At 36.1% G+C, this 26,150-nt stretch overlaps 1 protein-coding gene across 11 annotated transcripts in view; it reads left to right on the top strand.

The window, feature by feature from the left end:
- The window catches only part of TFPI (tissue factor pathway inhibitor), a 67,726-nt gene that overhangs the window by 31,757 nt on the left and 9,819 nt on the right, over nucleotides 1-26,150 (top strand). For 7 of the 11 annotated variants that reach the window (XM_087732743.1, XM_087732744.1, XM_087732741.1 and 4 more), the window contains 4 exons: nucleotides 4,440-4,559; nucleotides 13,101-13,301; nucleotides 22,157-22,195; nucleotides 25,372-25,548. In XM_087732743.1, coding sequence (XP_087588869.1) covers nucleotides 4,445-4,559; nucleotides 13,101-13,301; nucleotides 22,157-22,195; nucleotides 25,372-25,548 — 532 coding nt within the window. In that variant the 5' untranslated portion in view covers nucleotides 4,440-4,444. Of the gene's footprint in view, nucleotides 1-436; nucleotides 601-4,439; nucleotides 4,560-13,100; nucleotides 13,302-22,156; nucleotides 22,196-25,371; nucleotides 25,549-26,150 lie in introns of those variants that run through there. The other 4 variants (XM_087732746.1, XM_087732742.1, XM_087732745.1 and 1 more) reach the window with 2 other exon arrangements.

The raw sequence follows: 26,150 nt of genomic DNA, 5'->3' as shown, positions 1-26,150 counted from the left end.
CAAGAAGATAAAGGAGATTGTTTGGTCAGTAGACTTTGCAGTAAGGCAGATATGCAGTTATACAGCCTAAATTTTTCCTCCCGGGAAATTGCCCAAGGATCAGGAAGCCCTGCTGTTCACAAGATATGCTTTTCAGGGAAATACAGGAGTTGAGTGGAAAAATAGAAATACTGTATTCTGGTAAGATTTTTGGTCTCTGTACAAATGCACTAATTTATCCTCATGATCACACAGTGACAATTATATACAGTAGCTCATGATATACAAAATTCTATTTTAAAGAGTCACCTTCAAATGAAAAATAGAAGCTTACTGAGGATTTCCATCTGATTATTTCCTGTATTTTTCTTCTATTTGGGAACAGGCTTTTGGGAATATTGGATGACTAAGTAAAAATGGATTACTAAATTTTGCAATCTAAATCTATACTCTGCAGATTCCTGGAAGAAAGAAGCAAAGCCTCAACTTGAGTGATCCAAAAGCAAATTCAAATAGAAGTTTTCTGAACTAGTGAGAGTTTTGCCATCGTGTTTGGAAAAGCTCAAATATAGAAAATGAGAGCCCAGGGGCGAACTTGGAATTAATCCATGGGCAACTGAGGTCAGAGATAATTTGCAAGTTCCTTTATGAAGGGTCACAACTGTGCCAATGATTACAAATTAAAACTTCTAAGGAAAACAATGACTTAGAAAATTACCCTTTCCCCTGTCATTTCAAAAAACTAAAATTGAAAGTGTATGTTGTAATTTTTTCATTCCCATGAACTTACAACAGCCAGGCAAAATGTGAAAGTTTAGGATCCGTTATTACTATCTATCTAAGTATCAAATCTGAATAGTTGATGATATTTCTGCTTTTATTCAGCCTAGATGATGTCAAACTATCACCACCTTTATTTACATTATAATGCTAAGTACTTATTCTTGTACAGTTGTTTGACCTTTTTTACTTAATATTTCTCCCCATACAATTTTTCTTAGTTGTGGATTTATTTTATTTTTAGTTAATACCAAGCTAACGTCATAATTCAGATGTCTCTCAAATGGTAAAGACAACCTTAGACAACTTCAGGTTACCTTGTACAGTTATTTTGTTCCTCTTTTAAAACATGACTGGACTTTTTATCAGGGGTGAATAAAAAGAATGCCTGTAACTATTTCTCTAATCTAATAAAAAAGTAAAATTCTTCCAAGGCCATGTACCACAAAGCTTTGCATGGAAGAAAATCTCGTATTAGGCTAAATGCATCGTAAGAGGTAAGTCTGTTTCTGGCAGTTGTAGAATGGACTATGAAAGTGGAAAAGAAACATTGTTACCTCTATTCACATTGTGCAGAAATACAGTCAATAGAAATCCTTTTTAAGATGTTTTCTTGGTTTATTTTGGATTTGTGTTATACTCTAATGTGGTATTATTTTGATATGTTAAAAGCTTTGGTTATAACATATGTGATTTATTTCTAGTGTCTGAAGTCTAAGACACTATTTTTGCCAGATAGTGTATAAAGAGATCTATTTTTGTGGATCTTTTGGCATTAAACTTCATCCGCTTTCACAGAAGCTGATCAAATTCAGGGTAAACTTCCTGAAGCTGTGACAGTAGTGTCAAGGTTGGCCATTGCCCTTGGTCTGGAACAGTTACTTTGCTTTCAGTTTAAGTTATAGTATGTACTGTACTCAGAAAAAAAATGGAGAGGGAATATCTCTTCTTTGATTGATCGGAAAACGTGAAAATTATGTGAATAATGACAAGAAATACTGAGAATAATGACAAGAATATCCCAAAGAGAGAGGATGCTAACGCTGATGTCGGGTGCTGTAACTCAAAAGTATTTAGTGGATAGCAATGAGCATTTCAGTAAAGAGGCTCCTTTAATAGTGTAATGTTTCAAAAAGTCAGTGATGAGATAACGTTGGGACAACAGCTGGGAGGAGGATGGCATTAGAAAATGGGAATAATTAACTAGCACATAATTGTCACATATAAACAAGAGACTTCCAAACAGACCGACAAAAAAGTAAGGCAAATGAGAGCAGATAGGGTACACAAGTAAATATAGACAGTAGCATTAATGAATATAATTAAGTGTAAATGTCTGGCATGTTAGAGTGAACTGATAATTCCATAGCACAGTGCCATTGGTTTTTTTCTCTGTGTTTTAGCGATATTGTAGGGATATCCTGTGGTCAGCCAAGTGGCCCGTAAGTAATTCCTCCAGTAAAGAGGTTCGGGAAAAATTATTTATTGATTATTCACTCTGAATGGAGCAAACAGATCGCTAGAAATTTGTTGCTGGGGAAAAATAGTACCTTATTAGATTAAGTTTTAATATGTAAAATAGTATAGGAATGTAAAACTGGGGTTCTAGTTAGAAACATGAATAAGGACACTACTTCTGTTCCTTTGAAAAATACCTGAAAATGAGCGATTGTAGCTCTTGCATGTTTTCTCAGTTTACGTGATGTTTCAGAATTTGTAACAAGTTGGTTTCTATTTCAAGAGTAGTTATTATGTCTCTACTAGAAAGCAATAATTTCTGAATTTGTTCACAGAAGTAAAAAATAATATTTGAGGAAAGTTTGCTTAAAAATCCTGATTAATAGCATGAAATGAAATCTGAATTATTTTGCCAAATGTTTTGCCAGACTTCATCTGGATAAAGGATTTTATATGTCAATGTAGAAATTAAGCTTAAAAATTTAGCTTAAATGGAATGAAAGACAAATGCATTCTTTTGTTTATTTTGGCAGGAAAGCATTATGATGAAAAAATTAACGCTGTTGTATTTTCCAGCTAAAATAGAAATTCCCCAAAATTCTGTTCCTTTACAAAAAAAAAAAAAAAAAAAAAAAGACATCTCTGGGTTTTTTTGCTACAATATATACTGAAGCCTTCTAAAGGGAATTGTCAATTTAAAAAATTATCCAAGTAATTAGTGCTACCCACGGTCTGGTCTGTAATTTCACCAAGTCTTATTTTTAAGAACACGTTTCTTTTTTACTACACATGTTGCAAGTTAGGAAAACACTGAGTATGCAGGAAGGAAAAATTGGTGAGGTGTCAAGAGAGAAATGAAAAGTCTGGTTCTGATTTGGTGCTGAAGATATAACTGCACTTTGTCTCTGGCACAGTTCAGAGTCGCTGTGGCACATTGGTTAATCTCTCTTTGTGCAAATTTCACCTTTCTGAGACATCATTGCTTGCTAGTGTTTTCCTAGAAACCATAGCTATGATTTACTTCTGGCTTCATAGACAAACATACATCACTCAGAGAAAAGTTTAACCTGTTAAAGATGACTTCTATTAGTGTCACCTGCCACTTTAGCATCATCTTTTTAGCCTTCCTACTATTGAGGTGTATGCCAAGCACAATGACGGGTCATCTCATCTCCTCCCATAGGCCCTCCTGCCTTCACTTTTTTAGGTGATGCAGATGTGCTATCTTCACAGGCATGTAAACAAAAACACTAAAGACAATAACACTGTCTGAAAGCTAGGAACTTCCCACTCCTTAGATCTTTAATTTCTATTAAGTTAATATTAATTAGCCGAAGTTTAGTATTGTACTTTAAGAAAAGAGGATATCTATAGGGAATCTATCTGTTGGTAGCTAAAGGAGATACTGAGCCTATTTTCTAATGAGAATTCAGAGATCCTTAAGGAACTTTTAGTTAGTTGGAAAATATGTGTTTCTAAAAAATTTAAAGCAAAAGTTTTCCAGAGGTACTCTCATGTGCATGCATAACCTCATCTTTGGCAACTTGAACATGCCATGGAATAAAAGTATTTTCTTTGTATGAATGACTATGGTTGCCCTGATCCTATGTGAAAAATAACAACTCTGCACTTAAGTGAGGCTTTCAGTATCAAAGGGATCTACAAGATATGAAATACTACTTAAAGCATTGAAGCCCATGTTGCCCATGTTCACCGACTCCTGTGAAATGCAACTTACACAAAAGTCCAGGAACTTGGTAACTATAAATTGATTAAATATTTGTTAAAAATAGAATCCTATATTTGTGGCAATGAATCTAGGGTCTGCAGGCAGAATAAAACTTATTTGGAAGGATTGGACACGCCAGCCAACTATACATAGTGTAAAACTGATCACGACATTAGAAGTACAAAGTGTTACATTTTACATCGTTATGTATTCTGGGAGGTGATTTCAATTGGGGCTTAAAATAAAAATAATAGCAATGCCTCTAATCTGTATTGGAGATGGGGCAGACTTGCAATCAGCTGAGCACAACTATAAATCTTGTCTTGTTTTTCATTGTGCTTACAATATAATTATACTAACAGAATTCACATTATTTCCAAAGCTCCCAGTTTGTATATCTACCCATATGGCTATGCCCAACTCTGCTAATGACTTTTGCAGACCACTCAAGGAGTTTGATTGAAGTGTATATTGTCATTTATATGTTATACAGGGAAGATGAAAGGAAGAAAGAAGGAATGTTCCTTACCTTTAACCTTTATCTTGGTGTTCGTCTGTGTCACTGGGCATGCAACTGCTGACTTGGATGATGACAAAGAAGAGGATGTTCTGGGTAAGAGGTTACAAAAGTGACACATAAAACTATATCAAATAACAAAATCCACTATGTTAAAATGCACTGTAGATGTAATTCTGTACTTGAGAATTTTTCTGGAAAGCTTTTGAAAGTGGAAGTAAGCTGAAAATGCACTGGTTTCTAACTAATAGGGAGATGCTCAGAATTTTACATTAAGCTCTAGCAAAATTGCCTTCTATAAAGGCTTCTGTTTCCCATGTTTTTTGGAACTTCTAATCCTAATCAAACATTATGTTAGATATCAAGATTATTCCCTTAAAGCTCTGCTTTAGGACTTATGGAAAAGTTTAGTGTTTAGGGAAAAGAACATACAGCTGGTAAACTCAGGTTTTATCTCCCCACGCAAAAGGAGCAGAAACATGATGAATAACATTGTAGACTGATGTTACTCTGTCCTGTGCACAGCCCTCTTGAGTCACAGTTAATCTGCAAAGTTTGGTCTAAAGATGATGCAATTACTGCCCTAGTTGTTCTTCTGGGCCTTGAAGAAGCTCTTTGTATAGCCCCAAGTGATTTGATATTGCTGGATAAATAAAAACTCACCAGTTAGAAAGAGATTTTTGTTAAGAAAAATAACGTCAGAAGTGTGACTGTTGGAACTGGGGAGGTTCTCAGATTCTTACCATTGTTAAGGTCATTGTTCACTTTCACTTCATTGAAATTAAGTAAGGTGGATCAAACTTCTATACTGGATATCATTGTGAAAGATGTAATTTCCTCCCAAACGATTTTGAGAAAGCAGATGAGGCAAAAATACACTTTTTGGGCCATACTAAAATATTCTTCTTTCCTTTGAGAAAATGATTTACAATTGTGATCTCTTTCTTAAGCTGCAGAGAACTATGCAGTGGATACTTCTCCCATTTGACGGGTCTGATTTTGAAACCTAACTGGGAATGCAGCTAAGGGGAACCTTTTTTTTTGTGTTGGCACTCTACTTAATCTGCCTATGTCTTGTCCGAATTCCATCAGATTATTTCTCTCTATCAGTCTTTTGCAGCAGCGTTCCTTGAGACAAAAATATTAATTGTGCACAATCATGGCTATCCTGCAAATGAAGATGGTGTTTTAGGACTGTGTCACAATTAGTCACTACAATTTAAGTTATGCACAGTTCCACATTAAGCATATGCTTAGCATGGTTGTGTAGTCAAGACTTTCATACAGAATAAATTTGTTTCTCTTTAACCCTGAGGTACATAAATGCCCTTCTTGTTTGAGGGCAAAGTCACATTTATCTTTGCTCTACCTTATAAAACTCTTAGTTTTATAAAAATCCTTAGCCTAAGCTTGCAGTTCATGAAAGCCAAATTGTCTTGCTTGGTAAAATAACACACTTAGTCACCAGAACAAGAAATGTGCTGGATTAATTTTTTTCCTATGTTTATTTTCTTGGTTTATAAAACACAATAAGAAAATAATCTCAAGGAAATTAAATAGTCTTTATTGGGCATTACTTTATCACTGATTATTCTACAACTGGTCATTTAATTTTATATAACCAGTAACTGATTTAGTATGAGGAAGAGTTCTGAATTTTTGGGCTTGTATTCCAAAGTGAAAAACAATCCAATGTGATGCTTAGAAATTAAACTAGGACCCTGTTTTTGTGACTACTGAAGACTCAGTTACAGTGTTTACAAAAAAATTTTTGCAGTACTCTGTTTCTATAAAATTATTAGATTGTTGCTAATTAAAATTATATTTGTGGTTTCTTAAGAGTGAAATTCTAGTCTCAGTGAATTTAACTGTAGAAATTTTGTAGGCTGGAATTTCACTGATAGCATTTATTTTCTGAGTTAGATAGTTATAAAACGTTGACATATTTTACCCTAGAATTCAATAAATTTCAGGTATTAAAGGATAAAATAAGTTGGGAGCATCCATTATTTGTTACATCATACTTTTGGCTCACATTGGGTACAAGTGCTTTGTGAATCTAAGAGGGGGGTGTTTGTCCATTAGTATTTAAATTACAGTAATAATTAAGGTTGCAAGTCAAGTCCAATGGGATAAAAAGGATTCTCAATTTGTTCTCTTCTGGCAAAAACTGTCATTTTTCCACCCATAAATAAGGGTGATAAAAAAAATAAAAGATATAAAAATAACTAGTTTATGTATATTGTTCAGTAATACCTTATACGGTTGGGAGCACTTTAGTTGATGTTTCAAAACCTGAAGAAGATGACTCACAAGTTGAATGTGCTTCTTATTTGCATGTGAAAGTTTATCAAGAATAAGTGTGACTGCTTAAAGAAACGGTAGGAAACACATGGGTAGGAAGAGCACTGAACAGTGTGCGGGTGGGAAGCTGTCAAAGTGACAAAGATGGAGAGAGAAGAAACAGCTATTCATTAGTGACAAGGTGCTTAGTATTGATATCACTTATCAAAGGGAGACATTACAAGAAAGCCTGGAAAGATGACAACATATCTTTATAATTAAGGATAACCACAGAAAGTCATATAAGGTTGAGAACCCATAACCTAAGCAAACAAAACCAGAAAGTATTTTACATAAAAAGTCAGAAATATACCTGACCAAGTTTTATTTTCCCAATTTAATTTATATAGTTCTGTTCTGAAAAGCAACTGTGGAATAATACTGTTGTCTTTCATATCTATCGTGCCATAGGTATAATACAGGTCAGTTCACTTTCTAATTAAAAGGATGTATTTTTAACATATCCCTGCAGATTATCCTTAAGAGTCTCAAAGTCAAGTTAGAGTCTTGTATTATGCCTAAAGCCAGAGGAAAAAGTATTGTTTTCACTTGTGTTCATATAAGAGGATTAGAGACATTATTCACCACTTCTGGTTTTGTAATATTATATTGCTTACTAGTAAAGTGATAACAGTGCTTTGCGTTGATCATATAAGGTCCATGTGCACAGTCTTGGCTGGTATCCTGTTTCTGGCAGTTGCCAAAAGTAGGAAGACTGAAGGAATGGAGGAAGAAGGTAGTGACATAAAATATCTGTACTGAACTCGTGCTCAATGTGAGCCATTTCATCAGCGTTACTTCACACTTACCAGAAACTATGGAGTGGAAAGATTGTTAAGACAGAACAGCAGACACTAAGTGCCTTCTGTTATGAAAACCTATGTAGCTGATGTAATAAAGTCATTGAATTAAAAAATCGAGGAAGGGGGGAGAAGGAGAGGAGGTTTTGCTTTGCTTTATTTTGGTTTTAGTATGTCAAGTAATCACTTCTGTGGGATGCTGAGCATCAGCTGTGACCATTATTTAATGTATTTCTAGCAAAACAAACTCAATTTTCTTGGTCTAGGGTAGCACAGTTCTATAATTCTATAGATTTTCTAAGTTTATTTGGACCAGATGCCTAAATTGGATGAGTAATAAATATCCAACAGGGCCAGATCCAATGTGGAGGATTAAACTAATTTTCTTTTTAAAACAACAAGTGCAACATGCTATACTTACGAAGGAGAGTCAATGCATTCATAAATATAAGGTGGAAAATAACTGTTGAAGCACCTGTATAACAAGGTTATATTTGCTGGAAAGTAAGTGGAAGTTGCAGAGTATTACAAAAATAATGCAATGTTGTTGTAAAAAAAAAAAAGGCAAGTAATTCTGTGATGTATTAAGAAAAAAACAAAGGATAATTATTCCACTCTATTTGGCACCAGTAATGCCTCAGGTAGATTATGTCCAGCTCTGGGCAGCACACTTCAACGGTAATCCAGACCAATAAGAAAAGATCCAAAGGAGATTTGTAAGAGGGTTAGAAAGCAAGGCAAATAAAAAGAATGGAAAAAGGGAGTTTGTTTAGTATAGAGATAATTAAGAGGAGACAAAAGTGTTCCAAAAGAAAGACTGGATAGTTATAAATTATTCTGTCTATACACTGAAGGAAGTACAAAATTATTTAATAAGTAATAAAGAATATTTAGGCTGTACATTGCAAAAAAGGCCTGTCTTGCAAGAAGGGTAGTGAAATCCTGGAACTGGCTGCTTCAGGTTGCTGGAAATTTTACTTCACTGGAGTTTTTTAAGAACAATCTGTCAGAAAAGATCTCAAGGTGTTTATACCATTAGAAATACACCAAAACTTGAATGAGAAACTCCATTAAAATTCCTTCCAGTTTTAACTTCCCATGTTTCTACTGAACAATATTCACTGACCTTCCTGACAGACATCTTCCCTAAGTGTTGTATCCTGTGCTCTTCACACAGGACCTAATATGTAGTAGGAACAATTTCTTCCAGTGTTCAAGAGCAGAGGAGGAGGCCTTATACTAAGAATTTGTTTTGATGCAGCCCAAGATATGGTTGGCTTTCTGGGCTGTGAGAGCACATTGTCAACTCATGGCCAGCTTTTCATCTATTGGTACCCCCAAGTCCTTCTCCTCAGGGCTGCTCTCAATCCCTTCATTCTCCAGCCTGTATTGATACTGGGGATTGCCCTGACCCAGGTGCAGGACCTTGCACTTGTCCTTGTTGAACCTCATGAGGTTCACACAGGCCCATTTCTCCAGCTTGTCCAGGTCCCTCTGGATGGCATCCCATCCCTCAGGCGTGCCAACTCCACCACTCAGGTTGGTGTCATCTGCAAGCTTGCTGAGGGTGCACTCAATCCCGCTGTGTCATTGATGAAGATGTTGAACAGCACTGGCCCCAGTATGGACCCCTGATGGAACACCTCTGCTATGAGGAAAGGCTGAAAGAGCTGGGGTTCTTCAGCCTGGAGAAGAGAAGGCTGCGGGGAGACCTTATTGCAGCCTTTCAATACTTAAAGGGGGCTTATAAGAAAGATGGGGACAGACTTTTTAGCAGGGCCAGTAGCGATAGGACAAGGGGTAATGGTTTTAAACTAAAAGGGGATAGATTCAGACTAGATCTGAGGAAGAAATTTTTTACAATGAGGGTGCTGAAACACTGGAAACACCGCCCAGAGAGGTGGTAGATGCCCCATCCTTGGAAACATTCAAGGCCAGGCTGGATGGGGCTCTGAGCAACCTGATGTAGTTGTAGATGTCCCTGCCAATTGCAGGGGGGGTGGACTAGATGATCTTTAAAGGTCTCTTCCATCCCAAAGCATTCTATGATTCTGTGCTTCTATATTCCTGTCGTGGTTTAACCCCAGCCAGCAACTAAGCACACAGCTGCTCGCTCACTCCCCACCCACCAGTGGGATGTGGGGGACAACTGGAAGGGTAAAAGTGAGAAAACTCATGGGTTGAGATAATAACAGTTTAATAATTGAAGTAAAATAAAACAGAATAGTAGTAATAGTAGTAGTAATAATAATAATAATAATAATCTGATAATAATATACAAAGCAAGTGATACACTATACAATTGCTTACCACCTGACGACCGATGCCCAGCCTGTCCCTGAGCAGCGATCTCTGCCCCCTGGCCAACTCCACCAGTTTATGTACTGAGCCTGATGTCATATGGTATGGCATAGCCCTTTGGCCAGTCTGGGTCAGCTGTCCTGGCTGTGCCCTCTCCCAGCTTCTTGTGCACCTGGTAGAGCATGGGAAGCTGCAAAGTCCTTGACTAGTGTAAGCACTATTTAGCAACAACTAAAACATCAGTGTGTTGTCATCATTATTCTCATCCTAAATCCAAAACACAGCACTATACCAGCTACTAGGAAGAAAATTAACTCTATCCCAGCTGAAACCAGGACAATTCCACATGTGAAGTGAGTACAAGCAGATTTGTGTCCATGCAGATCTACTGACCAAACAGTCATGCTTTCCTTCTCATCAGCTGCTCTAATCTGAGAAGGAAAGCTAATTTTATATCATCTGTATGAGTTAAGTGTTCCCAGGTGTAAAATAACAGGGAAGAATTCTTTCACTGTTCCCAGACACAAGAATGATTCAGTTCCCATGAATCCCTTTGAGACTTTTTTCTTCAGTCACTTAGTTATTGTTCAAAGTTGGAGGGTTTGGCCCCTGGGGGTTTCACAGGGTACATATTTTAGTCAAAGTATGGTAACTTGCTAGCATTCCTAAGAAAATAAATGTCTGATTGCCAAGAAGTGTGACACAGATAGTCATTATGTTTGCGGCAGATGTCAGTGTGTCTGACAGTGGTAACAGTGTCACTATGACTGCAGAGGAAAGGCCTTAGGAGGTAAGCAAAACAATGGTTTAGTTCTGTGGGTTTGATGGGAAATAGGCGAGGAGTTGAGACCAGAAAGTTCCTAAGATAAACTCTACTAAGCCGTTTGTTGATCATCTTTGTGTAGTTTGCAACTATGCTTGCACACTCTTTCTGTTGTGATAGCCCACAACATTGGTGTGGCATAATGTAGCAAGCAAAATGAGCTGACGTAACCCCATGTCTGAAATTCCAGTAGTTAGGAAACCTAGTAAGTTTTCACAACCTCTTCTAGACTGAACTGGGTCACTGACACAGGTCAAGTAGATCTCATTTCTTGTGTGCCAAGAAAATAGCATGTTTATAAACCAGCTGCCAGCCCTCACCCCAACCGCATCTGAGTTAGATCTGTTTCTGTGGAGCTCTGAATGTTTGGTAAAGTTACTGAAACCTTTAATGTTTTGAAGCCGTTTTTTCCCTTTTACTGAGTGGGGGAATTCCAAAGTTTCATTTTGCAATGCAATATTCTCTCAGCTTTTCAAGTTGAGCCTTTTAAAGTCCCTTCCAAAGGATTCCCAAACCTGTTGGAGAACTTTAGACCTTTGAGGTCCAACTTGGAATCTCTTGTGACTTGTAATTCTTCATGGACTCAGGAAAACCCAGATAAGGAAACTGGCAAGAAACAAAATTCAAAAATCTGTTTGGCAAGCTGAGCTCCATAGGAAGTTTACTGAATCTAACATATCTTTAAAATGTTTCTTTTGATTCATCCACATTTCCTATTAGACAGTTCTCAATAATTTTTCAAATCTATTTTCCTAACTTCAAAATCTGTAAATATAATTTCACTCATGAAGGAACAGTCACAAACGATTTTAGGGACTGAATATTTAATGAGAATTTTGAAATTAGTCCTCTTAATCTGTATTTTAACACCAAATTGTCCATTTTTGGAAGAGCTAATTGTATGGTACAATTTTGTGTTGATGGTAGCTGTGTAATAAAGGTTGTTAATTTTTCAAGGATTTAAATGATACGAATTAAAATATTTTAGTGCTGAAAATTGTTTCTCTTCTGTAGGTTTAATAGTTATCAATGGCTCAAATGGAATAAAACTAGTAAACTTCATTGACCTCAGTATTTATGAGGATTTATCTCAGCTGTGCATTTCATTTAAAGATTATATAAGACCAATTTTATATGTTAAAATTAGATATCCACAGAGCAGGTAGGTAGTAGTTATACCAGTTTCCTTTTTACCATATCATAAAGCCTGATTTTTGTGGATTCTTTTAAGTAAAACTGGAAACTTAATCTAGTTAGTAGTAGGAAGCTGTGCAAAGATCATATAAACTCTTGTCCTCATCCTTTTTTTTTTTTTTTCATCCTGTTTCCCGGGCCGCTGCAAAGAGCACTGATAGATACTTTTGCCTGTACATGTTACGAGGCATCAGTGTTCTGATTAGCTCTGGGAGAATGAATGAACGATTTCAGGTCTGTTCTGGCTGCTATTGCAAGCACGCAAGCTCTGTAAAGCTTTCAAGATCCTCTAGGGTAAAATAGTTCCTTGGAAAAGCAAAACAGGAAAAGATATTAAACCGTATGTTGATAAGGGAACAGTATCACAAACTGGATCATCAGTCAGAATTTCCTTATAGACATTGACAGTGTAAAACTTTGCTAGTGTTACTCTTCACAATATATGAGACAATTTTTACAAAACATTCCCTGACCTAATAAGGTATATTGAAAGACACAGAAACAACACGATTTGAAAAGGTACAGTTTCTTTTCACCTTAACTTTCTAGTTGTGTACTTCTTAGCTCTTGAAAGCTCTAATGTAAGAACAGTGTGATCAAAGAAAATAAGACGGTATGATGACCTTTCAATTGTTTATGTACCAGTAAAGTGTAATCTGATAGGGGAATGGTGCCCTCTGCAGGACTGTCTTGCTTAGTTCATCCCACACTGTTTGCTATGAGATGTCTTTATGAGCCATGTTCACCATCAAAAGTGCATGGAAGAAAGCACAAGGAACCCTCTTTCTGTCTTTTCTTATGCAGTGGTAGTCATTGTGTCTTCGGGAGCTACTAGGATTTTCTCAATGTATTTGTTGTTCAGAATTGCTCACTAGCTCCTGTGAATAAGACACTATCCATAGCTATTTAGAGATTTATGATGAGGAGTTAAAGTTTATAATATGAGCTGTTTTCGTTGAAAATTGAAACCGCACATTTGGTTTGATTGAATGGCATTTGTGATCCAATGCAGGTTATTATTTTCTTTTTACATCTATGTTTAGTGTGTTCAGAGCTTTACAGCCAGATGTCATGCAGTGCCTCTAGCAGAAGACGCAAGCAATCTCATTTTGAAGTTATGCTGTGCAGAGAAGCAAATTAACTTAATTACAGTTATTCTACTTCTCTGTATTACAGGTGCTGCTTTGCCACCACTGAAACTAGGGCATTCAGTCTGTGCCATGAAAGCAGATGAAGGTCCATGCAAAGCAATCCACATGCGCTATTACTTCAATATTCAAAGCCGTGAGTGTGAAATATTTGAATATGGTGGATGCCATGGCAATGAGAACAACTTTCTAACACTGGAAGAATGTCAGCAGAACTGTGTGGTAACAGGCCAGTACCCATTCTCTTATCCTTCTATTAGTTCTTCATTTGCATCTGTTATTTCTCATCTACAAACCATATAGATTTTGGAAGTAGAAGCCTTCTTCAGTTCCTATAAATACAGTAATGTGATGCCTCTAATTATGTTCCCAGGTATTATACTATGTTGTATTCATCTGAATTATTTTACATTGTGCAAGCAAACATACAGGAATTGGAAGGATAAGTATGACTTTTTTTAGTGGACCTGTGGAATAGAGAGACCAATGCAAGAAAGCTTATTTTCCAGCTAGAGTCCTGTTTTGAATGAGTTCTTAAACTCAAATTGATTTTGAGACTGGGCTAAGCTGGTGGGCAGCACAGATGTTCTTTATTGCTTTCAGAGTATCTAACCCAATTTTTGATCCCAGGTTTCTCCTTCACGTGAGAAGCTGATAGAAGCTGTCCAAAATCTTGGACATCCACTATGATTCAACACAATTAGAACTACAGTAGTAAATAATTCTCATTAAAAATGTGAGTTATAGCTGTTTGTCACAGAAGATCTGTTTTGTTGAAACCTCATCACTTGATCGTTAGAAAGAGGAAAATGAGGTCCAAAATACGATACACAGCAGAATATGCAGAAGGTGCTTCGGGAATGCTGGGTTTGCTATTAAAAATGATCCTTGTGATTAACGAAGGCTTTCAGCCTTGTGAAAATAACCGACTCCTGTTCCTCACAGGAGTGAATGAAAGTTAGAAGACTCTTAAAATTGGAAGTTAATGCCAGTGGAGCTAGAAATTTGACAAGTTCATATTTTTAGAGACTGAAGGAACTCAGATCTTATTGAGAGTTTCCTCTGGATACCTAATACGGATCTTGCTTTCATGGGAATTAAATGGAATGTGTCTGGCTGTGTAAACAGGAAGTGATAGTGAGGGAGGTACTGAAGGGGGGCAATAGAAATAGAAAGAAAATTCCAGAATAAAGAGCTCCTCAAAGGTGTGTGATAACTTTCAGGTATTATACCAACTATGTGTTTTTTTTCTCAAGTGAATTCATGTATTGGATGTCCGTTTATTTAGACTTTGAGGTAAGATAGAAGGATTCATTCTCAATCAAAGGTACTTTTCAGTCACATATGCCCAGCAGCAAAATATGTCATTAAGTGTTACTGAGCTCAAGAGAGTGATGCTGGGCAATCCTGCACTAGAGAACAGTTTACAGGTTATTCTGAGGATGGGCAACAAAATCAGAAGAAAACTGTTAATCTCTTCTGCCTATTAGAGATGTACCCTGATAGCACCCTACTGCTATGCAGATCTCTGTAGGTGTCACTTTGTTTGCCCTGTTTTCATAATTTATTCTAGCCCTGGGCCTTTCCATAAAATTTGCAATCCGCTGATGTCCTACAGACACTGAGTTGGTTTGCAGGATATAAATTTTGTACCTCCTAGGACTAGCTTAGGTCACTTTCAAGCACAGCAAATTTATATATGTTACAAAAAGAATACTTCCAGAAATCTCGGATTAGAAAATTGATTTCAGAAGCTCCTTTTTGGGTTTTTTGACCCAAATGGACTATATATATAAGACAAGCTGATTTATAGCATTGTGCTTTGTCTGTAATAGATGTAAATGTTAGCCATCTCCCATCCCTTCCAGAATTCACATCTATGTAGTATTTAGACCAGGCCTTAAATCTGTTACATTGTCTGTTTCACAACACATCTGTATTTCCTAATTAAAATTACTGTGAATCGTGTCACTAAGTTTATGCTAAACATCAACGTAAGTATCTGTCTCCCATTCCAGTGTCAGAGTAATGGCTAGGGCTGATGTGCACATTACCCTAAGTAATATTTTAATAATGTTTTTTAGTTATAATGCTTCTAATCCTCAGAATCTGCAAACATTAACTGATCATACCAATAAGCCAGGTACTGTAAATAAGCAATTTATTATCTTCCCTTTTACTGACAGAAAAAGAAAGGTGGTAAGGTAACAGAAAAATAAGTGAAGTCCATAGATTGTGTTACAATCAGAGGAGGGAGTACAGCTCAGGGTGTCTGGCATTTACTTGACCAGTAGGTATAATCACTTCTCTCCTGTCTGTATGACCTATATAGTCTTGATACTATATTATATAGTCTTAATACCTATTTACACTTCCACAAGGTTGATCAAGTTTTTCAAATAGTTACAGGTGTTTAAAATGAAAGGAAAAATTGCTAAAAAGTTTTTGCAGGTTCTGTTTCCTTATGCTACTTTTCAGCTACCCATATAGGTAGCTGATGTTTCCTTGCAGATGTGTTTATGTAATAGAACAATTTGTTTGAATACAAACCAATGCAACAGCAACACATGTCATTGTCCAGCATAGGCCTTCCTAATTTCTAAAGTCTGTAATTCAGTTCTTTGACTCAGACTTTTCTCCCTCTGTATCCAGTCCAGCCACAGCAAGGGAAATAATAAGTGAGTATATGCGTTTATTATACATTCTAGTATGATGATTTCCAATGGTGTTTATGATTTACAGAGTAAAGCAGGGTTTCTTTCTTACATACACAAAGTAATAGTGTGGCTGAGTCGAACAAGGCCTCAATGGGACTGTATGTAGAAATAATAGCAAAATTTAATCTCAAGTGTTGTACGTGAGCACAAAGTCTCACTGGTTAGAAATATTGGAAGAACAGCTAACAGAGGAAAACCCATCCTTCCTAAAAAGTATCCCTGGTCTTGATCCCTTTGATCTTTCCAGCGAGGAGACTGCATGCATTTTATTTACTCACTAAATACTAAGTCAAGGCATTATTTACCATTCACACCTATTTTCTGATCTGCTGGCACCACCATGCATTTTTGTTATTGTACCTGGCACTACAGACAATGCACTCAAAAGGAAAAAAGAAAGAATAAATGCAAATATGAACCTTAAATTTTAGAATGAAAGCAGATTTCAGTTATTTTTCTAATCAATGATGTTTTGCTTTCAAAAAATTGCATGCTTATAAAACTATCTCTTATCAGGATGGAAAAAACACTACGAAATTTCTCTAACAACTTGTCGAAGTGAAAAAGATCAGATCAATCTGTTCTTTAAGGGAATGGCAGTTTTTCAGTGCATTTTACTCTAAGGATTAATTTGAAACTTATCTTTTGATAGCTTCTGGCAAGATCCACTAATGAGCCTGAGAGACCAGATATGTTCTCGGGAAGAAGTGGCAGTCTCGCTCTGTTTTCAGAAGTCATATATGGATAAATGTAGTGCTAATGATATTAAAATAAGGTATACCTTGAAATGACATCCCACTGAGGAAAAATTATATGGAAATCGTAGTTCCTTAGTTACTAAATAACATAATCTAGCATTTCAAGTCAAAAAAAGATGACATAGAGAAAAGCATCTTCCTGAATATAAACATCTTGCCCTAAATGCAAGCACAGAAAGTCAATGAAACTCTGTCCTACTTGGATCTGAAATGGGTCTTAAGCCAACTCTTACTGAACTGACTGAGAAGGGAAAGAACCTTTACATCAGCGACTGAGTTTCTTTTCATGTTGAAGTCTCAGATACTACTAGAAGTGCAGATTACTATTTTGGTGCTCATGTACCTGTATTTGTTTCTTTAGAAATCAGTTAGGATAAAAGCTGTTTACAATATTGTTCTTTCACCAGACTATACCAGTTGTGTCTTGGATTCTTCATACCTGAGTAAAAAAAATAGATACAAAAGTAAAACAGAATTCAAGTATTATGTTTTTAAATCTTCATAAGAAACTACTGGATAGGAGCAGGTGACAGTTCTTCGCAGAAAATCAAACAAAGCAGAAATGCATTACAGAGGAATGGAAGATGAGGGCTGTGCTTAACCAGTATACAAAACTAACACAAAAATGACATTTTGCTCCTTTTCTACCTCTGATGTTTTGTTCTTTCGTTTCTACAAATGGTCCTAGCAAAAGTTCTAGCTGTTCATCCTGTTCGGGACAGCTTATTATCAGTAACAGATTTCAGATTTCTTGTATCAAGGCCTAAGTGATAATTCTGATATCTCTATATCTGGGTCATTTTTTCCAACCAGAATATGTCGGTTTCAGTGCTTGTTAGTAGAGAAGGTAGGGATGTAGTGCTTGAGACTTAAAAGGCAGGAGTTGGTCTTGCTTCCAATTTGGGCTGAAGGTTGCTACCTACCAAACCGGGTATGAAAGACTTATATTTAGCGTTTGGTAATCATCACCACCGTAAAGGTTTGTGGCTAAAGAAACTGATGTCCTTCCTCTACTTAACCCAGCCTGGGCAAATTTTTGAAGTATTAGTTAATATTACTTGTTCCGTATGGTTATCCAGAAGATGTATCTCTATCGGAATTGAATGATGATATTTTTGTGAGCATTCAAGACAGATTAATATAATTTTAAGGTGTTAAAAATTATTCAAATTGTGGCATTAATATTTTGCATAGTAATTCTCTGTTTTTCTCACAAGTGGCCTTTCTAGACTTAAAATTCTCCCTTTGTCATATGGCTTCCATGAGTCATAAGCTTGTATCATGGATTTAACTGATTTTGGTTTTTTTTTTACCCCTATGGACAACCAGCGTAAAAGTTTCTTTCCATATTTAGTAAATTTTCAGCACAGAAATTAATGAAACCTGCTGCTGAACTCCATAGTTAATACGTACATATAAGTTTAAAAAATGAATGCTGGCAATGTCATTCCAAGAGAACAACCTTCCTTAAAAGGCATTTTCTTCACTTCTATAGTGTTTTGTTTAGAAAACTGTGATTAATCTGTTCCTAGTTATGACTCCACAAGGTTTAATGAATACAATCTTTCAAGATAAAAAATGGAAAGTTATTTTTCTTGATTAGCATTCAGTGTCAGAAAGACCTGGGATCTAGGATGTGAAGATAGCGCTTCTTTTTCTGTCACCAGGCTGGCTTTTGGTACTTTACATCTGGTGTCTGGTTTTGGGTTTCAGCTGGACCCACAGCATTTTTGCCATGCTTGAGGCGGGGTTGTTTGCAGGACTGCAGCTGCCAGTATCTCATCTGTGTGACTTCCTGGTAATTTGGAGTGCTTGTCCTAAATTCCAGTTTAAAGGCTAAGACAGAGGGCTAAACTGAAAAAGGCAGGGTTGATAGATACAGAATTTGGAATGAAAAGTGTCCAAAAGTCATGATCAGGTGCCATGAGTGAAGATCTATAAAATTATTTCTTCAATCTCATGTTACTATTTTGTCTAATACTGTTATTTTGATTCTGACATATATGTTGGATCAATATCTGGAACAGATTTTCTGGGCCAAATCCGGTACTGGCATATAATTGGCATAACTCCATAGAATAAAACCGAAAGTTATTTAAAATGAGAACTGGCTTAGTGTCTACATCTTGGTACTTAGCTCAAGTACAGTATTTGGTGTATGCCTAACAGTAATCCAAGACTGCAAGTGTGGAATCTGCTGTGAGGAACTGGAGCAATGAAGGCTCATTATTTCTGTATTCTCTGAATGAATAACAGCAGATAAAATGGTTTGGTGGCACACACAGTATGCTGTCGACCATCAGCCATAAAATAAAGTAAACTAATAAGTTAATCCACTTTTGCCAACTTTAATTCAGTAATAAAAATAAAATTCAGTAGGTTCTATTTGTTAAATCTGGCTCTGTCTGTGCAGTCTTGTAGTATATGGTTATATTTGTCTTAATATTTCCAGTATTTATTACAGCAGGAAAATCACTGTTTAGTAACTGTAGAAATCAGATTGAAAAGACAGTATGAGTGACAGGAAAATGCTTAAAAATAAAGAAAAATCTAAGAGATACTCATACAATTATAACTGTGAAGAATATGAAGGTCAAGATTGCTAAAAATAAGGTAAAGGGAAGTTATGTAATATATATACAAATTCAGAAGAAATAATGTGAATAGTCAAAGTGTCTGATTTTCCAATATTAAGCACAAATACAAGAATAAATGAGGCAACATGAGTGAATTGCCAGGCTCCTTAAATCAGAACAACATTTTAAAATTTTTGAATGAATAAGTCATCAAAGACAGAAATGAGTAATTCCCAGAACTCACTGAAGTTAGTACAAGAGAGTTCAGAGAGCCCAACTACAAGTTGGCCACTCCAAGACTCTCTAAGGCAGTGTTTCAGATGCATAGTTCGGACTAAAGGCTCCTAGAAATCAGCTGCATTTTTTCTTTCATGTGCCTGATACCATCTCAGGGAAGAAAAAATTACTTTTAAGAGGAGTTTGCCTATATGCTTCATTGTTTACTAGATATGAGTAGAATCACAAATGTCACTGGCACAAAGGTCCTAATTTTCAAGGCAATGAATATATATCTTAGGCTACTTAAGCTTCTAACATGGGGAAAATACCTGCTGAAAAAAGGTTCTGGACATGACAGCAATTCTAATGTCTGCTATTTACCCAGCAGTTCTACTCAGAAATACAGTTTGTTTACAAAGAAGAAATTAACTCAGCTGTGGATTTGGCTTTTTGACTGAAACCAGAAGCAAAAGGACACTGTTGACATGGTAGTAAGATTAAAACATTCTAGGCCTGTATAAACTCACAATTAATTCTTCCCGTTCTGTGCCAGAAGAGTAGAGATCTTATGCTAAAGTATGATTGCTGATTTTGGCCTGAAGGGGACAGCTGAGTGAAATTAGTGAAATGGCCTGATGTGAGTGTCCATGGTTTAGGTCATGGGTTTAAATGCTGAAGGTACAGCCTCCTACTAATAGGAAGCACTGGAAAGATGGTCAGACAAATCATACATCACTCTAAAGTGCATGTCATGTCTTTAAATAATATTTTTGTTAAGGATGCCAGTTGAATTGTCCGAGAGATTGAAGGAAAATGTATCATGACAGAATTTCCACCTGATAGAGTTACTTTGAAAATATAACACAGGCCATATTTCCAGAAAAAAAAGAAAAAAATGTGGTAGGATTATGGCACACAAGGGCAGTACAGCTAATGCTAAAAGCTTCTTAGTTAGCAGCAGCTCCTCTTAAAATAGGAGCCGCGGAGGGTATATCACTTAGAAACACTTGCTCTGGAATATGAGTGGAGAATAAACTGATAATATTCATTTCCTTTCTGGACTGAGAAGAGATTGTTATAAATAGTGGGGGGGGCAGACCCTATTAAAATTAGAAATTACGGAAAAGGTGAGGATGCAAATGGCTCAAGTATCTTCTGTTACTGCTTCCATAACAAGGAAGGGCACAGCAGCAACTCTACTTTCCAGCAGGAATTGTTTTCAGTCTGAGGTCTTGCTAGTAGTGTGTACCTCCAAGCGGAGTTAGAGCACAGCACTCCTGTATCCCCCACCCTCGCCAGCTGGGCAGAGCAACTGTATCTCACACACAAAGTCACAGAGAGAGTAGTGATGTCCTTTAGGTGTATGACTTACAGAGGCCTTCTGGGAAACATGGCATGAGAGACTAATGCATGTGATTTGTAGAGTAAAATCTATACTTGCCTTTGAATTTGCTTTCATTTCATGTTTCAAAGACGGCTAGACCGTGGGTTACACTGAGGCTTTATGAGCAGGTCTCTGGAAGACATGTATCCACTGAAGCAAGAAGAGCCATCAGCAGTAGAAAGTAGTTGTAATATGCTTCTGCTACTGAACTGCTACTCTTGGCATGTACTATAGGGAATTGGTATCTTCTTAAGGGGGGCTGCGGTAGCTAAGTAAGGTGGCCAGGGTCAGGCAAATGTATTGCTTCATTATAATATGTTTGATTGCCTGACAGAGCAGAATGCAAAATAAAACTGCATTTGCTTTCCAGCAGAAAACTTCAAGCAAAGCCTTAGCTGTACCACTCTATCCCTTCTCTCAGATGCAAGAGGTCAGTAGGCAAAGAAGAGTTTTAGAGAAACTAGCATTTTATAATGCCATTAAGAGAAGCACAAGTACAAAACAAGAATTATGAAGCAATGCAATTAAGATGACTTAGGTGAAGTCCAGAAACTACTATTTCATGTGCCTTGCAAAATATCTCTGTAATAGAAAATATATAATCTATCCTTGGCCACTTTTCTCTCTCTCTCAGCCACTGAAAAATTTTCAGCCTTTATTACACATTGGCTGAGCCAGTCTCCCCTTGGACTCCTTTGTAGTTTTATGATTAGGCAGTCTCCTAGAAGGGGAAGAAGGTTTGTTTTCAATTGCTGAAAAGGAATGTGGGGTTGAATTCAGATATCCAGCTTCTTGAGCCAGTATAAAAAAACCCAGGCTCCTCTATTAAAAATGACAATAGAAATGACAATACAAATAATCACTGCTGATAAGGCACTAAAAGAACAGTGCAAACAAGTTTGTTGTCTATACTACCCTAAAGATAGTTGGAGATACTTGGTTGAATGGGCTTTAATATCATAAACAGCATAGTGAGCACTTTACTCAGACACCACATAGCATAGCAAAGGGAATTAGCATGAGAAAGGTCTTCATGTCTTTATTGCTAACTAGATCAGTAGCTACAGCAGTTGGGTTAAGTCTGCTAATTACTCCTCTTTTAAGGAGTAAGATTACATGATATAGGATCCTGGTTCCAGTAACATGAAGAGGAATTTCTCTATTCAATTCAATATTAGCATAATTTGATTCCAGTACTTTCCATATCCTCAAGTTTCCAATATAGCAGGTCTTCTCATACAAAGGAAATGATAATTCAGTCTTCCAGAACAAGCTTTTGTGCTACTTCTCTAATAAAGAGAAGAAAGAAGGGGAAGAGATGCTGTATTCTTCCTCCTCAGTGCTCATAGTCACTGCCAAGCATCCTGGTATCACAGGTGAGACTTAATGTCTGCTTTTGCTAAATACTTTTCTTTTTATTTATATTGCAGAATTGCCTCGGAAGATGATGTTGGCAAAAATTAAGAAAGGTAATTATGTTTACATAGTGGTCTAAGACTTTTATACAACGATAAGGGATTTAGCTTCTTTTGATAAATTCTTTATGTATTGTTCCAAGCTATCTCCTAATAAAAACAAGAATGTCAGACTAAAGTGCGTTCTTATTCCCAATCTTCTTCTTCTGTATTCATCGAAGACTTTGAGAACAGTTGTGGTCACTGAAGATAGTAGCTGCAATCTCTTCTCCCCAAAATAAACACATCATGACACTTCTTTCCTCTTTCTTCAATAAAGAGAAAAGAAGGACTCTGCAGATATTCAAGCATTATATAATTAGCCATGATGTGGAGTTCTTATTATGTGTTTTGAGAATAATCTAAATGCTTCCTCCACTGTTTAGCAAAAATAGGAAAAAATCACTCTGATACAGAAATTTTCAAGCATTGCCTGTGTAAGAGCTAACAGAGGTTAGGGGAGATCCGCTAATTACTCATTAAGCAAGGGGGCAAGTTCCCCACTCCTGAAGGGGCAGGCTGTTTACAGAAATTTAAATGGCTGATACCCAAACTTCCTAAATAGCCAATGCTTAAACACTGAGAATCACTTGTCTGAAACGCTGTTGGACTATTGAGGTAACCTATGTTCCTAACAAGGATGTTTAAATTTGACAGTTAAACGGGGTTTATGAAGACTTATTCCACCCCACCCTCTCTTTCCACATTAGAGACTTATCTGGATTGGGCCCAGTGCTGGTAGCTGGAGTTCCCCAAATACAGACTTGAGTAAATTTCTTCACAAGTCAGCTTCTCTTTCTCTGCTTACCCTCCTTCCCTTATCCTTCCTTCCATTTGCTTCCTCTTGAATTGGTGTGCGTTTAACTCCTCATAGAAATACCAATATTTGTACATACATTTTGAAATAGACCAATTAAATCATTTATCTTTGCAGAATGATATTCTGGAATATTTTCATACTGAGACGTTGGTTTTCTTTTCCTGTTGTCTACTCTCTTTTCCATTCTTAATGCACAAAAAAAAAAAAATCGTGATTCAATGCTATGGAAGTTACTAAAGTTGATTTCCCACAGATGCTGCAGACATTTGGCACTACTTCCTTTAAAGTCTGACCCCAGTTCATTTTTGAATGACAAAACAGAATATATCCTGTTCAATTCAGCTCATCAACATCATTACATGTTTACTATTGTTTCAGTAACATAGTCTTGAATATTGAGTCTCTAGAGAAAGACGTGGCATTTAGAAGTATAACACTAGTTTGTATAGCTAGGATTATATTGCCTTCATGACCTCTCTCTTCAAAAGTGGCTATAAAAGTTAGCTGTGAGCTCAACTTATTTGCACTTAATTTCCTTTTTCTGCAAGAACCATTTTAATATAAGGATTTTCTAAATGAAAAGCAGCTGTTTTTAAGAATCAGTCATAGTCCTGTAGTCTACTTTACATACCCTTATTGTTATCTGCCTCCCTTTCTCAGTTAATATCTATCTAATAATCTTCTGTTATTTCACAATATTATGTAATGTTTGATGAAAGAATTGTTTCTGTAGCTCCTGTTGTCTGTGAGCTCCTAATAGATGGTATATGGAATAGATACCACTCTGGTAGATTCTTGCTTGCTACCTGTCTACATAACTGTGTCATTTCTCTTCTCAGCTGAAAGCATGTTGTATGCCTTGCCCATACCTTTCATAGTTGTTTGTCTATGTGAACTTAGTTTTGTAAATCTGTGAACACCAATAGGTGCTGCATTTGAATACTAAGAAACGTGACATATCTGAACTGTAGAATACATACACTTACTGGCAGAGAATGCAATTCGTAGTGAAAAATCAAAATTAAGCTATCCAGGAGTGCTTAAAATAGTTAATTTTGTTACTTTATGCAATAACATTTTAATGGTTTAATTTTACATGGGGTCTCTGAAAATGACATTTTGCTGTTCATGAAGCTTTATAACACTTGAAATACAAGATATTGACAATTATTTCTTGGAAAAACACTGATTATGAGCTATTATGATGTTTTATATGAATATATGATGTGCATCAATTGAATTTAATAATATTCTTGTTCTAGCAATGATTTTTAATAGATACTTGGCTAAAATAGATGTAATAGGATCAACTTTACAGCTCCATAATCTGCTCCAAAAATGTTAGGGCCTTCAAAGTAATTGTTCTATAGTCATTTTTATTAAAATGGTAGCCCCCTGCATACTGTTTTAGTCTCAATATTTTATTAAGTTTCACAGGTAAGGAAGGCCTTTATATGTCACATCTGATATGATTGTCTTATATGATGGCTAAAAACACTTTTCTCTGAAAGTCAGCTCAGTCAAGTATCATATTTCAAAGTATCTACTAGCAAGAATTTGAGAATACCTCCCCATATATTTCATTATTGTTTCCATTATTTTCTTTTAAGAATATAATTTTGAGAAAAAATTGAATATGGTGAGAAATTGATATTTGGGGATTATTGTATGGCTACGTGTTATTCTTCTCTGCCAGAAGCCATGATATCATGCCTTCATATTCAGTCAAATTGCACAGTAGTCATTTGTTAACTTTTTTTGGTTTATATTGTAGTTACTGTTTGCAAACTAGAAACTGGGACTGAAAAATGATAGTTAGAATAACTGTTCTGTCTCCCAGTTTCCTGTATCCTTTTATAGCAGTAGACTGTCCTAGACAAAATCCGTTGTTAGATTTTTTTTCTGTTCCATTTTTAAAACTATTTTTCCTTCTATTTTAACATTGCTTTCCGTATAATTCACGCTAACATTGACTGAAACGACTACATAAATGACAAGAATGTGTACTTAGATTCAAATGATCCAGCTGAGATTCAAGTCTTGTTTTAATTCAGAGTAAAAACTGGTTTTCTTTTTAGAGCTTCAGTGTAGGAGGACACTTAAAGGAATCATTAGTCCTCATTTTCCAAGATATAATTTACTGGCTACTTGAAAAGAGGAAAAAAAAGCAATAAAAATGTCCCTATAATGCTCCAGCATAATATTGCAGTGTTATATATAGAACAAAAGCAGCAGTTATTTTACAGTTGGTCTTTAGTCCAAAGTTACAGGTTTATTTTATAAACTATCTCCAGTTCTATTGTTGTCTTGGAATGTGTGTTGATTTTTTTTTTTCTTCCCCACCCTGTTCATCACTTACCATTGTTCATAGAAAAGCCCAACTTCTGCTTTCATGAGAAAGACCCTGGAATCTGCCGAGGCTATTTTTCCAGGTATTTCTATAACAAAGAGACAAAGATATGTGAAGTATTCAAGTATGGTGGGTGCCTAGGAAACCAGAACAACTTCAAGAATTTGGAAGAGTGCCAGACTACCTGCCAAGGCAACTGTAAGTTGTTGTCCTCGTTATTCTTATTTTCATTCCTGTATAAACTGTGTTGTGCTTTGAAGGTATCTTGCATGGAAAAATAAAGGCAACTTAGGGTACCCTGAGGTGGCAATAATTTATATCTGAAATTACCATTAATTAGATATATTTTTAAATAAAAATTTAAAAATGAAAAATATAAACTAAAAAACTGGTAGGTACTATTAATTTTCATGAATATTACAGGACTCCTACTTTTTTACTTTTCTCATGACAGTTAGTTGCCTGCATATATGTTAATTCTACAAGCCCCTGCAAAATATATATTAAACCTGTGTGTGTAAGAAAGAACACAATATTAATTTTCAGAAATCTGCATACTATTTGATATATCTAAGTTGAAACTAATTAAAGTTGAAGCAATTAAAGTAACATCAATTTCAACTGAAGAGGGGGATTTGGTGCACAATGAGTACTGTTTCCTGGCCGTACCTTGACATTAGAACATCACATTTCTCCATTAAACTTGCCATTAGGGGAAAAAATTTATAAACACACTTTCTAGGAAAGAAATTTGGAAATTTGGTTTGAAATATGTTGTAAAAATATTGGTACCTACATTG

This window comes from Nipponia nippon, unplaced genomic scaffold (assembly GCF_047370975.1).
Source record: "Nipponia nippon isolate SJK-2023a ecotype South Korea unplaced genomic scaffold, ASM4737097v1 scaffold_5, whole genome shotgun sequence".
In the NCBI taxonomy this organism is placed as follows: Eukaryota; Metazoa; Chordata; class Aves; order Pelecaniformes; family Threskiornithidae; genus Nipponia; species Nipponia nippon.
The sequence above is the reverse complement of the archived record's forward strand: the minus strand, read 5'-3'. Positions and strand labels throughout refer to the sequence as shown.